The sequence below is a fragment of the Myodes glareolus genome, chromosome 8, assembly GCF_982192425.1.
Source record: "Myodes glareolus chromosome 8, mMyoGla1.1, whole genome shotgun sequence".
Classification (NCBI taxonomy): domain Eukaryota; kingdom Metazoa; phylum Chordata; class Mammalia; order Rodentia; family Cricetidae; genus Myodes; species Myodes glareolus.
The window spans coordinates 11,508,728-11,525,204 of NC_142033.1; the positions used below are offsets into that span (position 1 = coordinate 11,508,728).

The following is a 16,477-nucleotide window of genomic DNA, read 5'->3' on the forward strand; positions in this document are numbered from 1 at the left end:
TTCTCTGTGGGTCCTGTGTGCCCAGTTCATCAAGCAATCCAGGCAAGAGCAGTTTCTTGCCCAAATGGCTAACAAACTCCATAAGGAGCCTCTTCGATGCTATCATCCTCTTGAAGTAGATTGGTGCTGCCAGGAGCAGACGTGTCTCACTGTCATGAAAAGTCCCAAGTTCTTAAAACATTGTAAATGCCATATTCTGAAGGTCTCTGAAAGATTTGAAGAACACCTATCTAACTGAAATATATATCTATATATGTAGAAAACTTAACTAACATGACTACAAGCTTGACTATTATAGCTGACTCTCTATTAACCTATATTTTTAATTATACACTACATTTTTAAATGAGCTGCACAAACACAATACCTTAAGAGCAGAAATATTCATATAATAAAATTGAGCTAATTTGTATCAATAAACCAAGATCCATACTGATGCAAAGTATTCATCTCTATAGCATATCCTTCTTTAAATGTAAACAAGTATTTATAAACAATATTTGGGAATTTGGGCATAATTCTCTCCAAACTGCTTCCTGCTTTTTGTTGGGCAAAGTATTTTGGGGGGTGTTCATGGTAACCTTTTGGGGGGTATCTTGGTGCATCAAACCACATTAGTCTGGAATTAATTCAGGGGTTCTCATCTTCTGTGGAAACAAAAGCAGACCCTTTTTTCCCAATCAACATATCCTTAGACTCAAATTCTGAAGTCAAGATACCTTTATGTTTGTTTATCTTAGCAGTCCATACAATAAAATGTTTCTCTGTATGTAGCTCCTTCACACTCAAAAAAATTCAAAGAAAACACTATACTATACATAATCCAGATTCTCTAGCCCTGTTTACGCCTGATATACAATTCAATTCTCTTTTCTAGGTCCTGAATCCTGTACTAAGCATTTAAAGCTGCTGTGTTACGAATATTACTTTAACTATGTAAAGGTGTGCTACTTTAACTATGTAAAGGTGTGTTACTGTAACTGTGTAAAGGTGTGTTACTTTAACTATGTAAAGGTGTGTTACTTTAACTATGTAAAGGTGTGTTACTGTAACTGGTAAAGGTGTGTTACTTTAACTATGTAAAGGTGTGTTACTTTAACTATGTAAAGGTGTGTTACTGTAACTGGTAAAGGTGTGTTACATTTGTTTATGTTACAGAATATTGCTTTAACTATGTAAAGGTGTGTTACATAGGGGCAAGGTGAGTTCATGGTGACGAGCCTGTTCCTAAAGATCAGAGTAATGACCCTCACCAAGAATTTGATCTTGGGAAGTCTCAAATCCTTTTGCTTTCCCAACAAATGGTGCCAACATGACAACTACATCCACATAAAACCTGAGAAAGCTTGAGAAATAATTCAGACACAAAAGGACAGAGTTAAGCATGGCTTCTTCATAGTAGCATTTTCTCAGGAAGACTCTGCTAGAGGCAAGCATGTCTCATTTAAGAGAGGCTTCCTGACTCAGCTTCAGCTGCGAAAACCTTGCAGCTCTCTTAAGAGGCCCCCACTACCAAACACTTATATGGTGTTTATGAATGCATGACAGCATGCTTCTTGGTGGTAGCAGGGACCTTGAAACTCCATAGAGTTGTGCCAATAAACATGGCTCCTGTTGGTATCACTACCATGAAGCTAGACTGAGAAAGCTAAAGAATAGGATGGATCCAGTCATCAAAGCCACGGCTTTAATCCTAACCATGTCACTTAGCAAATTAAAGACTCGTATGGTCAGAAAAGATAATCAGATGAGAAAAAGCCTGTAAATGGTTTATAGTATGTTTAAAAATATATGTAGGCATGGGAGGGAAAAGAAAAAGAATAAAGTCCTTAAAAGAAGAGAGAGAGAGAGAAAGAGTAGTTGGGCGTAGTAGCACAGATCTTTAATCCTGTTCTTGAGAGGCAGAGGCAGGAGGATCTCTGAGTTTACGGACAGCTTGGTCTACAGAGTGAGTTCCAGGAAAGCCAAAACACACAGAAAAACCCTGTCTCAAAAAACTAAAATTTAAAAGTAAAAATAAAAGAAATAGAGTTTAAAATAAAGCCACATAAAGATGGAAAATACATAAAGACTCCGGATGTTATTGTGTGTCTTTTAATTGTTTGATGACTGAGGAAGGAGCAACAGCTGCTAAAAGACATTTGATTATAAATGCTGCTGAATTAATCCAGCATATATATTTTAAACATGCCTTGACTTCAAAATTGAAGTTAAAAGGTATGTTACTTTGGAGAAGAGATTTTGCATTATGGGTTAATGTAAATTATAAGAGTTAATAAGAAACCTGATCTAATAGACCAGTTTATAATTAATGTAGACCTCTGTGTGTTTCTTTGGGACTGAAAGGCTGTAGAACCTGGCAGGACAGAAAACTCCACCAACAATATAGCATAGTAGATATAGTAAAAACTAATATATTCTATATTTCAAAGTTGCTAGTATAGTAAATTTGATATGTTGTAACCACAAAAATTTAAAAGTTTGGGATGATAAATGTTAATTAGTCTTACTTAATGTCCCATATAGATTACAACTTTACTTTTATAACGCAAAACATAATTTGTCAATATAAAATTAAAAAAAATTAAAGATAAAACTTTCAAATGTAGAACTGAATGAATTACTAAAATATAAAAACCATTCTTCTACTACTCATACCAAGAATAAAATTTTAGTACCTTTAGAACATATCTCTCAATAACACCTCAATATTCCTCCTCATTTATAGTAATTGTTTTTTTCTTTTTAAATTTGTGTAAGCTATTATTTATGAACAATTTACATAAAATTGGTATAGATTTTTGTATATTGATACAAGTTCAAATTATATTTTTATATTGAATATGCTATTTCTGTTTACAATATTTGTACACCTATGCAAAGTTATTTTGTCATATTGTAAGCATGCATGTGTCTACCTCTGCTTCAGACATTTTGCATACTGATACAATTTTAGGATATATTTATCATATTGCACTATACATTTCTACCTCTGATCAAGATATTTTACATTGTTTACATTTTGAGGTCAGTGTTTTCTGTTGTTGTTGCACAGTTGTTTAAAGATTAGTTTTAGTATTTAAGCTATATTGGTATTAAGAATTATAGGTTAATATTCATCCATGTGTGTCAGACTAATCAGGTTCTTTAGATACATAGAGATTGCATTCTGCATAGATAGGTAATCTTGAACCATTTCAAAGATTTGTACAATATGGCATTTAAATAACTTAAGATTCTGTTGATGTGAGACACGATTCCTCCTAGCAGCAAGGATCAATCTACTCCCGAGAGAGTGTTGAGCACCAAAGACACTCCACTTGGAGTTTGTTTTCTTCTTGGCACAGTTGACCTTTGGGCAAGGAACTGCCAATGCCTTGATCACTGACAAAGTGCACAATATCTGGACTGGACAAGGAGAATACAAGAAAAAAGACTGCTAAGTCTTACCAAGACAGAGTAAGACAGTTCTGAAAATTTTTTCTGCCTCTGAAAATGGTCTGTCAGTTACTCTAGGCCTTAGCCAAAGTTTGTTGCCTCAACATTGCAAATGTGACTTTGGGTGATTGCTCAGGCAGCCAGTCGTCTTTGTCATCTACTGTACATTTTGGAAACTGCTTGATTGTACTTCCTGCCTACTCAAGTAATATTATCTCCATTCTCAGGCCTTCAATGGAGTTGAAGATTAGATAGTTGTAGTTTCCCTCCTCTTATGATCTAGTCAAACCATTTCCAATACAAGACTTAGACTCCTTAGGATAGAATATTTATTAAAACATTTAGCTAGCATATATTTCTTGCTTAATATTGTTAATGCTAGTTATATTTCTAACCTTATACTTGATATCTTTCCTAGTGTATATAGTTTTGTATTGGATTTGGAATTCTCTTAATTAAACAAAACGAGGAGGTGCTGTGGGAGTTCCTTTAGCTAATAGCCTTTAAGATACCAGCCCACTTGGGTGTGGTCTCTCATACTATACTTATACTACAAATGCAGCAGTAAAGCATGTGCTTACTCTCTCGCTTCTGGCCCTCACTTCCAGCTACTAGATTTGGTTCCAGTTCCCCATTAGTGCAGAGGACTATGATCTAGGACTGTGATCTGTGAGTCTATCCCTAAATAAATAACCCTTTATTATTCACAATTCTGAACTAGTGTGCGATTATTTTGTAACTTCCATCATCACTGACATGGTTTTCACTGAATATACATTCTTTGTACATTTTGATGTTTGTTTTTTAAATGTTCTAAAAATTAGTATCTGAATACAAGGCCATGAGCTGATCTATGTTTGATATGCTGAACAATGTATTAAGATTATTTTGCTCTTTTGTGCATCAAATGTCCTGTGTCTCTCTTTTGGTAATATTAGAAGCCATAAATTTCCAACAAAACCAATATTTAAGTTGACACAGTCATTTTGTTTGTCTGAAGCTCCTTCTACAAACATTAATACGGAAAAACTAATGAAGAAACTAAGTTCTTACGTATTGGTAACAATTCATTCCATTCATATCTTAAAACTGGATCTGCTTTGTGTGTTACAGTTCTGGAGAAAAAGGTATCCTGCCATGTTGGGAAGTTAGGCTATACCTGAAGCTGTAAAGGGACAGCTCTGGAGGCTGAAACTGCAATAGGACTGCCCAGGAAGAAAAGGTATACTAACTTGTTGGGAAGTCAAGTTAGACCTGAAGCTGAGGTGCAGTGGGGGTTGATATCCCCCTACAAAATGCTGCAATTCTTCTCTTCTCCTACAGAGAGCCTTTATAGCTGAGCTCTGTTAGGTTTCCTCTGCTAAGCTGTGGCCCAAGGTGTTACTTCTTCTGTTTCACTCTGTTAAAGGGGAAACCCTTGTAGAAATGTAGCAAGCTCCTCCAGCTCAGACGAAAAGTTACTTTTTCTGCTCCACTCCCAAGGGAGTTTCCCAGCAGACTTAACTGCTTCTTCTGCTTGTTCTTTTTCTGCTCAGTCCCCTTAAGGGAACATCTCAGCAAAGATTCTGCTCTGCACTGGCAAAGGAAAATCTTCACCCAGAACTCTTTTAAGACAGAGATTTATTTGGGAAGGAGAAGTCAAAGGACAGTGGCTGCCTCTGCCAGGATGGGAAAAGACAGCCAGCAACTGAACAGGCAGAGGGGCTTAGGTCGGGCTTCTTAAAGGTGGCGTTTCCCCCAAGGAGAAGACTTTCTGCTCCGGGATTCGTTAGTTTTCCTGCTCAGGGATTGGTTGATTTAGTTGGTCAGGGGCAGAATTGACTCTGGTTTCAGGGTGAAACTATCTTTCTATCACTGTCCCTATGTAGCCTTTCAGCTCTATTTTTAAGACTAAGGCATATTTCTTTCACTGACTCTGATTCTAGGGCCAATGTGTCTTTCTTTGGCTCTGGTTTTGGGGTCAGGGTGTATTTCTTAGGTTCTGGGTTAAGGGCTAAATTGTTTCTTTCACTGGCTCTGGGTTCAGGGTCGGAGTGCTAGATTTCATGCTCAGGGATTGGTTGGTATCGCGTTCAGTTGTTTGGGACAGATTGTTCTCAGGGGCAAACTGTGTTTCTTTCACTGACCCTTTTTAGCCTTTTGGCTTTATTTTCAGGGCTAAGACATACTTCTTTCACTGGCTCTGGTTCTAGAGCCAAAGTATGTTTCTTTGGCTCTTGTTTCATAGTCAAGGTGCATTTCTTTGGTTCTGGGTTCAGGGTTAAAGTGTTTCTTTCACTAGTTCTTGTTTCAGGACCAGGGTGGGTTTAATTGGCTGCCCCTTTTCACCCTACATTTGCTAGATATAAAATCCTTTCATCACATTTTTCTTTTGTGATTATCTGAAATAAACAATTTCAGTTTGCTGTAGCATAAACCATTACTATTTAAAAGTCTGATGATAATTTTGTCCTCTAAATGATTTAGTGTTTAAATATAAATATCCAAGGGACTTTTATCATGTTTTATAGTCCATACCAATAAACACAGATTAACCAGGCAGGAAGTACAGGTGGGTCAACCAGATAGGAAGTTGAGGTGGGGTGGTGAGAACAGGAGAATTCTAGGAAGGAAGAAGTCCATTCCTCCCAGTCCTGCCCAGATCACCAAAGAGAAAAGATGTGACCTACCTCACCAAAAAAGGTACTGAGCCATGTGGCTAACATATGCTAGAATAATGGACTGGTATAAGTTATAAGAACTAATAAGAAGCCTGAGGTAAGGGGCCAATCAGTTTACAACTTATGGAGACCTTTGTGTGATTTTCTCTGGAACTAAAATGGCTGGGTGACCGGGCAGGACAGAAACCCCAACAAGCATCCCAGTCCTCCTGCTACAGAACGGCACCCACGTAGATAACTGCATCCACAGAAAGCCTGGGAAAGCTTGGGAACGAATAGAGTAAAGCATGTTTTCTTGGTAGCAGCAATTTCTCAGGTCTGCTCTGCTTGCTAGAGGCAAGCAAGTGCTCTCATCTAAGAGAGGCTTCCTGACTCAGCTTTCGCTGTAAAACCTTGCAGCTCTTTTAAGAGGTCATGCCAAGAAACACTTAGATAGTGTTGATAAAAAGATGACCACATGCTTTTCGGTTTTCAGCCATAGCAGGAAAAAAGCTGCGCCATTTTAAAATGCCAACTTTCTGGGCCATCCTGCCAGGGCAACCTCCGACTCTTTCAAGCAGGCAGTCTGACTATGGAGCATTTAAAAGTGGTTTGTGAGCATACTGCTGCAGCTTGCTTACTGGCAGGGGCCTTGAAATGCCATAAAGTTGTGGCAGTAAACATGGCTACAGCTGGTACCTACACCATGAGGCTAGAATTGCAGAAAGCTAAGGAATGGGCTGGATCCAGCTGTCAAAGCCACAGCTTTAATCCTACCCATATTGATTGGTAAATTTAAGACTCATGTAGTCAGAAAAAGAGAGATATATAGTAAAGAGATATTCAAAGAAAAAAAAACTCTAAATGTTTTACTATGTGTTAAAAATATATGCTGGCTTGGGAGAGAAAAGAATAAGGTTAAAGTCCTTAAAATAAAAAAGAAAGAAAGAGAGTAGTTGGGTGTGGTGGTACACACCTTTAATCTCAACTCTTGGGAAGCAAAGGTAGATGGATCTCCATGAGTGCAAATCTGTGTGATTATTTCAGGGGTTAAGCTAGCCAGGTGGTGGGACGCAGCCTGCTTTTCCTCATACAACAAAGTGGAGCCTCAACGTGGTTGACTAACTCCTCGTATAACCTGAGAGGGCTTGAAAAAGAATTCTAGACACCCAGAACAAAACAGAGTTTAACATAGCTTTTTGCTGTTTGCTGGGGTGTGCTGCAGAGAGATTTCCTGACTCAGCAATAGCAGCAGAAAAAAAGCCGCATCATTTTAAAACAAGGCTTCCTGGGCCCTGCCGCTGGTGCAAACTCTGGCTATGGAACATTTGTGGGCCCAGATGTTGCTGTGCCCACTCGGGGTCGGAAGGAAAATATCTGAGATCATGCCAGTGGCTCAGCTCTTCCTGCCTGGGCAGATGGCGGGATCAGGTTTGGGCAGGCAGGAGAGCATGGTGGATTCTCACCGCCATACACGGAGATGTTTCCAGGCTGTGCAGTGCTCTGCATGGAAGATTTGGCTGTAACTCATAAAAAGAGTTTATGTGCTGTACGCTCATTCTCAGAGTTAAAGTGCTGAGTGCAGATCCTACCTAGTGGCCCTAGAGCTAGCAGAAATGGTACGTCTGCCATTTTGAAATTGGAGAGAGGTGGAGCCAATATCCAGAGCAGCTGCAGCCAAGCTGCTTAACATTTTAAAAGCTCTTCAAGACAGCAGAGAATTAAAGACAATGCAATGGGACAGATTCAGACATAAAAGATCTCTAAATGGGTCATAGTGTTAGATAGACATACATAGGCTTGGGAGAGAGAAGAAAAAGAGTATTAAAAGTCATAAAATAAAGTTAATGCTTTAAAAAAGGTAAAGTCTTTAAAGAGACAGAGTACAGATAATCATAGATTTAAAAAATTAAAGAAAAATAAACCACGTAAAAAATAGAAAATTCACAGAGGGTCTGGATTATGTTTATTATGTTTTCTTTGAATGTTTTGATGTGAAGGAGCTAAATACAGAGACATTTCATTTTGTGGTCTGCTAAGCTAAATCAGCATGAATATTTTAAAGGTATTATGACTTCAAAATTTGGGTCTAAGTATATGATGCTCTAGAAAAGAGGCTCTTCTTTTGCTTACACAGAGGATGAGACCCTGTGGATTGCTTCTAGACCAATATGGTATGATAGACCATGCCCTCTGGAAAGATTGCTGTAAACACCCTCAAAAATGTACTTCGCTCAACTGTCAACTGAGATGAACCTAGCACGCAGAATATACCATGAAAGACCTGATTAACAGTGCCCCCAATACAGCAGGAAGCAGTTTGGAGAGAAAAAACTGTGCCCATATTCCCAAATATTGTTTATAAATGTTCTTTTACATTTAGAGGGGGATATGATATAGATATGAATAATTTGCATTGGTATAAATCTTGATTTATTGATAAAAGTTTAAGGTCAATTTTCTTACATGTATATGTATTTCTCCTCTCGATTAAGGTATTGTGATTGCGTAGTTCATTTAAAAATGTAATGTATAATTAGGAAATATAGGTTGTTAATGAATAATTATCAATAATAGTCAAGCTTGTAGTCATGTTAGTTAGATTTTCTAGATATATAGAGAAGGGTAAAAGAGGAAATGCTGGGAGACACAAGGAACACTGAAACCTTTTGAAAAACCACCTGGAAACCTATTAATGCAGAAGCTTCCTTAAGTGTATACATATATGAAAGGAACTTAAGTGGAATCATCATACAATGACAAACAATTCTCCAACTAGACATCTTATGCCACTAAGTAAAACCTCCAGTATTAGGAATGGGCTATATCTTGTTCAACTGTTGACCAAAGAAAGACTGGACTTGTACCAAAGATATTGCTTTACTCTCCTTAACCTTATGGTAATGACCTATAAATTAATCATGTCATGGAACATCAAGAAGTTAAGCTGGTGACCAAATAGAAGCTTCACCCCTAACTGACCAGCTTTCATGTGACCTGAAACAGACACCTGCCTGAAAGATATAATGGTGCAATAGTGGCACAAATGTTATAGGAGTAACCAACCACTTTCTTGTATTTATGGCCTACTCAATGAGATGGAAGCCATACCTGGCACTGCTAAAGTGACAAAAAGAACTTGAAACTAGAAAGGTCATGGTCCTAGAAGAAAAGCTACTATTATCCTACTAAAGGAACAGGACAATAAAATGAGTCCTGATGGTATATTGCTGTACCAATAAATCAGAGCATCTCTCAACCCTCATAAGAGAAGCTTCTTCTTGTAGTGGATGGTAATTAACACAGAGACACACAAATGGACAATGTGCAGACAGTGAGGGATGCTGGAACACTCAGCATTAAATGGGAGTGTCAGAACATGGCCCAGGAGTTGAATCGTGAAGAGAATTCTGAGGGCTTGTGAGAACATTCCAAGAAAACAAGACAAATGTCTTGTGATCTCAGTTTCTTCAAAACATGGAATTGGCTTTTTGAGTGTTCTTATGCTTCTCCCAGGCATAGCAGATAGTAGTTAATTTACTTCAGATTACTCATTATTGCTTTCTGTTGGCATTCAATTAAAGGTTTAAACTATCCTTTATATGTCTCTATGGAAAAAAATGTTTTGCCATTCATTACTAGTCCTTATGATTGTATACAGCTTGAGCTCAGGAAAACTTTATTAACATAATACCTTTTAACCCTCAGAGCACAAACTGTTCTAAATGTTCTAAACAAAGCCAACTATTGCATGAGACTTTAGTCTGCCCCAATTTTAGGCTCCATTCGCTCAGATCCCACCCCCAGAGTGGTGAAATGAGATGTCTTAATCAAACCTCTCCCCTCAAGACTTAGAGAGAAGAAGAGGAGGAAAGATCCTAGGAGTCAGAGGTGATGGATGACTGCAAGGAACCAGCATCTTCCAGACATGACAGGACTGGTACACAAATAAAGTCTCAGAGATTATGACAGCATACGTAAGATCTACACGGAGTCAACCTAGGCAAAATTCCAGCACTAGAGACTGGAGGTAAACACAAAGTCCCAACCCTAGCCAAGAAGCTACTTTCAGTTGATACCTGTCAAGAAAAGGCACTTTCTCTCAAAAAGCGACACTGGGTATATCAGCTCCACTCCAAGGCAAGCCCCAAACCCAGGGTTATTCAGCCAACACAAAATGAACTTCATGTTTTGTGTGTGTGTGTGTGTGTTCTATTTGTTCAGTTTTGGGGGGGTAATGTTTGTCTCACAGATAACTATTTTTTGTTTAGTTTGATTTTCATTTTCGTTTTTGTTAATTTCCTTTCTTAGAGAGAGAGAGAAAATAAGCATGAAATTGAAGTGAGGGCCTCTGGGGGGAGCTGGGGGAGAGATAAGAGTATGACTAGTATATTGTTGTATTAAACAACAAACAATTTTTTAAAGGACGTCCCAGGTCCATCCTGTTCTGACTTCTGCACTCCTCAGCAGAGATGCTGTGTACTCGAGTATCTACCGATAGAATCCCCTTTGGTTTCATGTGCCTTTCTAACTTAACCATTGCTTGCATTCAGATGCACACCTGCTTCCATACGGCAGCTTTCCATTGGATGCTCCACTGTTTCGCTCTGCTTTTCTCCTGCATGGATGCTGAAATGTAGGTTGTAGTTGTTTGGTGGGTACCCCATTTGCTTTTAATAATAGCATTTATAGGACTTAATTTCCACTACATTGTATAAACATTTTTCAGGGGCTTTAAGCTACATTTCCCAGCTGCTTTTAGCTGCTGGACCTTCCTATTCTCTTATTCTTCTCCTTCTTCCCTGTTTTCCCTCTCATTGAGGTCCGTGGGTACTGCTTCCATGCCCTGGCCACACGTAATCGCTGGACCTTCCTAATCTCTTCTTCTTCTCCTTCTTCCCTGTTTTCCCTCTCATTGAGGTCCGTGAGTACTGCTTCCATGCCCTGGCCACACGTAATTGCTACTGATCTACATTCTCACGAGCTCCATTTTCTTCTCATTTCACACACTCTCCTTGGGAATCCTTTCTACTTCTCCGCTTGCCTCAGTATAATACCCAAAGCTTTTGAAGTTACTATAGCGAAGAACTGAATGACATATAATGTAAACACACAGAATGTAGGTTTTTTCAATGCTTTTGAGACACTGAGAAGGAGATCAGGCTCAAGTATCTGACTTTTATCCTTACGATAAGATTTCAGACATGTTAAGGCTAAGAGATTCTTGGTTAAGTTTCTTCTGCTGTCAGAATTCATAATTATGAGGTAACTTGATATTTCTACATGGGGGAAGTACTGTAAGTTTTTTTTCAAAAGGAACAACATTTTTGTATAATAATAATGTGAAAACTACTTTGGATAGTTGTTATTAATTGTTGGCTTATTATAAAATCATGGTAAGCTGTTATTAGACTTTCCCTATATTATTACCTATCATTTACAATTCTATCTAGAACTGGTTTTTATTTACTTGCTTGGGGTTTGTTTCATTTGTGTGTTTGTGTGTGTGTGTGTGTGTGTGTGTGTGTGTGTGTGTGTGTGTTTTGTTTTGTCAGTGTTGGGGATTGAACCCAGGGCCTCGAGCATGACAGGAAGCTTGAGATCCATTATCTGGAGAAGTCTTTAAATAATCTTAATATCTCTTCACCTCTTACCCAAGGAAAGCAATTCAACTGGGACATTTGTTTTTCCAGTAGTCACAGGCGGAACATCTTCATTCGGAAATGAAGGGCTATGCTTAGTCAAAGGGACAGCTGATTAGAAGAGAGCCTGGGAAACCATAGCTTAGCAAACTTGCTGAAGATTTTTACAATGATTTGTACACTCACTGAAGTGATTAGTTTAATTTGATGATGCTAACTTATAGAATAAATACTGTTAATTAGCTCGGCAAAGATAATTTTATTGGCTGCTACTGCAATAAAGCTGTTTTAAAGGTTTGTCATTTTCTAGTAAGCACAAGAGGATACACGATGGAGAACTGCCGCTTTCATCTTCCCGAACGGTGCTCCGCATCCTCAGCTCATCAGAAACATAAGATGGTGTCATCATTTCATTTCTCCCCCTAACTCCCCTTCTTCCTAAACAAGCTTCTTGTAAGATGTATTGTGGTTATTATATGCATACAATGCTCGCACACTTAATGTATATCTGAAATGTTAAATGGTGACAGAGATTAGGGTCATATGGCAGCAAGTTATTGGACAAATTCAGAGGGATGGCTGTAAATAGTAACAGCACTCACAAGGATACGGACAGAGTTCAGGGAAGCCAACAAAGCGTGGTGACCCATCCTGGTGCAAGCAACGTGAGAAACCATTATTAACACCACCACACACACCAGGAGATGGGGAGGAAGAAGTTCCTACAGCAACAGATGCTGCCAGGGCCTAGAAAAGGGGCTGGAACTCACAAGAGAGAAGATGGCCAAACAAATCTAAGGAATGCAGTCAATTGCCAACCACAGCCTATCGGAGGTGACAGGGAATAAATCATCTAACCACTGTCTTCCAACCCTCTGACCTCTTGTCAGTATTCTGCTGGCTGAAACCAGCACAGTGGGACCTAATAAATACCCACCAAGGTTAGCCTTGGCAAACACAGATGCAGGATAGCATGAAATATTGCTAGAAAAGCAAGGAAGGAAGGAAGAAAAGGATTTACTTGAAATAGAATGCTCTATGAGTAGGTTGCTTGTGGCATTACTGATGGAATGCTGGGGAGTCTAATTTCCATGTGACTTAAATTGGCAGTTACCTTGCAGCCACATTGGAGATGGTCTGTAAGTGTCTGCGGCCAATGCACGTTAGGTGTCATTAGATGGCTCACGACGTAAATGCACAAACCCCTATGCCTGGTGACTTGGGTTTGATCCCTAGAAGGAAATAATCAACCACCGCAATCTATAGTTTCTCCAGTATCATTATTCAACTCCATATTATTTCAGTAAAGTTAAAAGATCCAGATTTAAGAGCACATGTCGTTCCTTCAACCATGTTCCCATTCTCTGTTCTGGAGATTTCTAAAGTCCTGACTGGTAGAACACAACACGGTACTTTCTCACCTCCAATCAACTTCAACACTTTTAGTTTCTTATCTGAAAATCTGAGTCTTAAAAAATTATATATTGAAATCTGTTCTAATACTATTAGCCTTAAGTTTGGCAATGTTCCATCTGGGCTACAAAGATGACTTTATTTTTTAAGACAGTCGCTACTCACATTTTTAATTTTTTGTGGGATTCTTTTGAACATTTGAAAGTTTGTAAACACAGAAAAGCAGCAGTTTTGCTTCATTTCAGTGTCTTAGATGTAAAGAATAATTAAAAATAACTTCTGGGTGAAAAAAATGTCTAACAGTCAGGGAGATGGCTCAATGGGAAAAGGGATTTGTTGCTCAGTTCGACGACCTGAGTTCAATCCTTGGACCCATAGAATACAAGTAAGAACCTACTTCCAATTGTCCTCTGATTTTTTTTATGTATGTGTCTGTACACAGAAATGCAATTGCAAAAGTTATCTGTGTAATAAACTTAAAAGCTTGACTTGTCATTGTGTTTATAAGTCATGGTTTGTTGGAAATACCACTTAAACTTATCTCCACAGATAATTCCAAAAAGAACAAATTCTGTTCAGCTAAGATTATATTCAGACCGTGGCACATAATGTATTTTGAAGCAAAACATTTTTAAACAAATAATCAAGTAGTTCTCGTATAAGTAAAACACTAATCTATTCGGGGAATTTAAAAAAAAAATGGTAGGTATACTAAAATGTTACAAGACTGCCTTGCCTTGCACAGGAGAGATGGAGTTGGCCAGGTTCAAAACCTGCCCAGACTGTTCTGTGGCTGAACCCCAAGAATGGTGCTTGTTCTCTTTGTCCTGAAAGGGAGGTGACAGCTTGGGGCCTTCCTGGGCTGTGGGTCTGGGGCTTGCAGAACCCACCAACTGTGGTTTTCCTGCTGCTCTGCCCTCAGATGCACATAGCAACCGGTTCCCACCGGTTTTTCTCGTCCTTTCTTCCTACTCTTTCACAAGGACCCCAATCACACAGCCTCCCTGAGTGCTGCACACCAGCATTTGGAGGGTTTGGGACTCCGGGAGTCTGCGTAGGAAGCTTCTGGAAGACCATCCGCGCCGCCGCCGCCAGGGGGCAACCGAGCCCCGCCGCGGCTCGCCCGGTGTCCGGGCACTTACCTCCAGGTAATACAGGTCTATAGTGGTGATCTGCGAGTCCAGGAAGTCTTCATAGGTGTTGAACTGAGTGACGATGTTGTCCACGGCCGTCAGCCCCTCGTCCTGATCCATCGCGGCTACACGATGCGTCCCTAACAACCGAAGTTGAGGGCGGAGCGTCCCTAGCAACCGAAGCTGGGGGCGGGGCCGTTCACTCTCAGGTCGGTGGGGGCGGGCGGGAGCCCTGCATTAAACCCGCCCTAGTCGGTTCCCAGGTCGGCTTCCGCCTGACTAAACCCCGGGAACCGGTCCAAGGCAAAGTCAGTCCTGCGATGCAATCTCCAACCCAGGGCTTAAAAAACACAGCATCTCTAGGGTGTTCTGTCAAAATGGGCGTGCTCAGTGTTTGCAGTAAGTACCTTGTAAGAATATCACAGAAATCCAGGAGAAATAGTCTTGCTGTCTACATCAACAGCAAGATTCACGCGTGTTATTGTTCAGGCTTATGCATTACAACTTAAGGCAAGTTATTGTTACGTTTGAGTTTAAGGGACAATGTATAAACTTTACAAGCGAAACAGCCTTAATGACAGGATCTTTAAAGAACTCCTTTGTCCCTAGGTTCTACCTTTCATTTCTTTTACTTTTTGTTATTTAAAATTCAGCAAGTGAACAATGAAAAATCTTGCCTCCCTGACCCTTCCTTTTCTTCAAAAATGGGGGGAATCCTGATCATGGAACTATATATGCCATGAGAACTCTTGGCATTATCTTATATTCCTATTTCCTCATCTCTTAAAAATACTGTGAGTAGGGGCAGGAGAGATGGCTCAGAGATTAAGAGCACTAATCTTTTCCAGAGGACCCTCAGATCAATTCCCAGCAAACACAGGATGGTTCACAACCATCTACAATGAGATCTGGTGCCCTCTTCAGTCATACATGCTGGCAGAGCACTGCATACATAATAAATAAATAAATAAATCTTTTAAAAAGAAAATACTCTGAGTCCAAAATTGAGCTTGTGGGGTGGAGGCACCTGAAACCTTTTTCTTCTTACAGCTGACCTGCACAGCTGTTTCGACACTGGAAACTCAAAAGGTTGATGTTATGCCAAGGGGACTTTCAACCATTCCATCCTTTGTAGAAATCAAATCATATTCCGCAATAAATTTTCCATCTACTACAGGGGTGGATTGGATATGTGTGGATGCAAAGTCAAGCCGGGACTGTTTAAGTCACCAGATTTCTCAGTAAGTAATGTCTTCATCCAAACAAACAGCTACCAACAATTTGTATTGTGTAATTATCTAGAAAGCTATAGAAATCAACCTCCAAGAATGGTGACAAAATTCATGTCACTTAAACATTCTCACTGGTAGGAAAGAGAGGTCTCTGTATTGGTCAGGTCCAAATGAGACAAATGGCTGGCTGTGGCATGCCAGGTATGCCTGTTAGCGTACCAAAGCACATGCTGGCCTCCGGGTTTTCACTGCATCTCACTTACCAAGTACCTGTTACAGAGTCCATGCTAGCATCCTGACCCAGCTCTTCTCACCCTGCTCTCGACCCTAAATGTGTCCAACTATGGGTTCCCTTCCCACAGCATCTCGTTCCTATATAACCCTGCAGTTTAGGCCATGTGCTCTCTTGACTTTTTCTTTGATCTAGACTTAGTTTTTCAGACGCCTCTTTCTGTACTCTCCTTCATCACTATAATAAACACTTTCCCCTCAACCACTTTATACATCTGCTGCTGAAAACCCTGCTTTATATGCTTCCTGAAAGTCCTTTCTGAAAGCGATTGTTCTGTGTATGCTGAGCACAAGAGAAAGCTTAGGAAAGTCTCTTCCACTTACGTACACAGAATGGGAAACTTGCTCTCGTGTGACACTTAAGGTAACTTTACCACATGTCACCCATGTTCTAAATACCACAGAGCCATTATTTCATTTCATCACAATGACAAACTCACAAGAAAGATAGCATTGGTGTTATATTCAATATGGAGCCAGGATGAATTTCAATAGCTTGGCCAAAGTTTCAGGTGCAAAGACTAACATCACAAAACAACAATAGTCTTTTCCTCACACACAAGGAACGCAGATGAAAAGAGAGGTTGGTCATAAAGAGCTGTATAAAATTAAATATGAAAGTTTGTTTCTTAGAAAGAAAAATTTGTGCTAAGGAAAATGAATTAAAACAAATCCTAGAGGCCATAGCA

General features: G+C 39.5%; 1 protein-coding gene across 1 annotated transcript in view; it reads right to left on the minus strand.

Moving 5' to 3' along the window:
* Positions 1 to 14,443, minus strand: part of Cfap299 (cilia and flagella associated protein 299) — a 538,871-nt gene extending 524,428 nt beyond the window's left edge. The window contains exon 1 of the mRNA XM_048426357.3: positions 14,275 to 14,443. Within this exon, the coding sequence (XP_048282314.2) occupies positions 14,275 to 14,385 (111 nt within the window). The 5' untranslated portion in view covers positions 14,386 to 14,443. The remainder of the gene's footprint in view (positions 1 to 14,274) is intronic.
* Between the last annotated feature and the right edge of the window lie 2,034 nt (positions 14,444 to 16,477).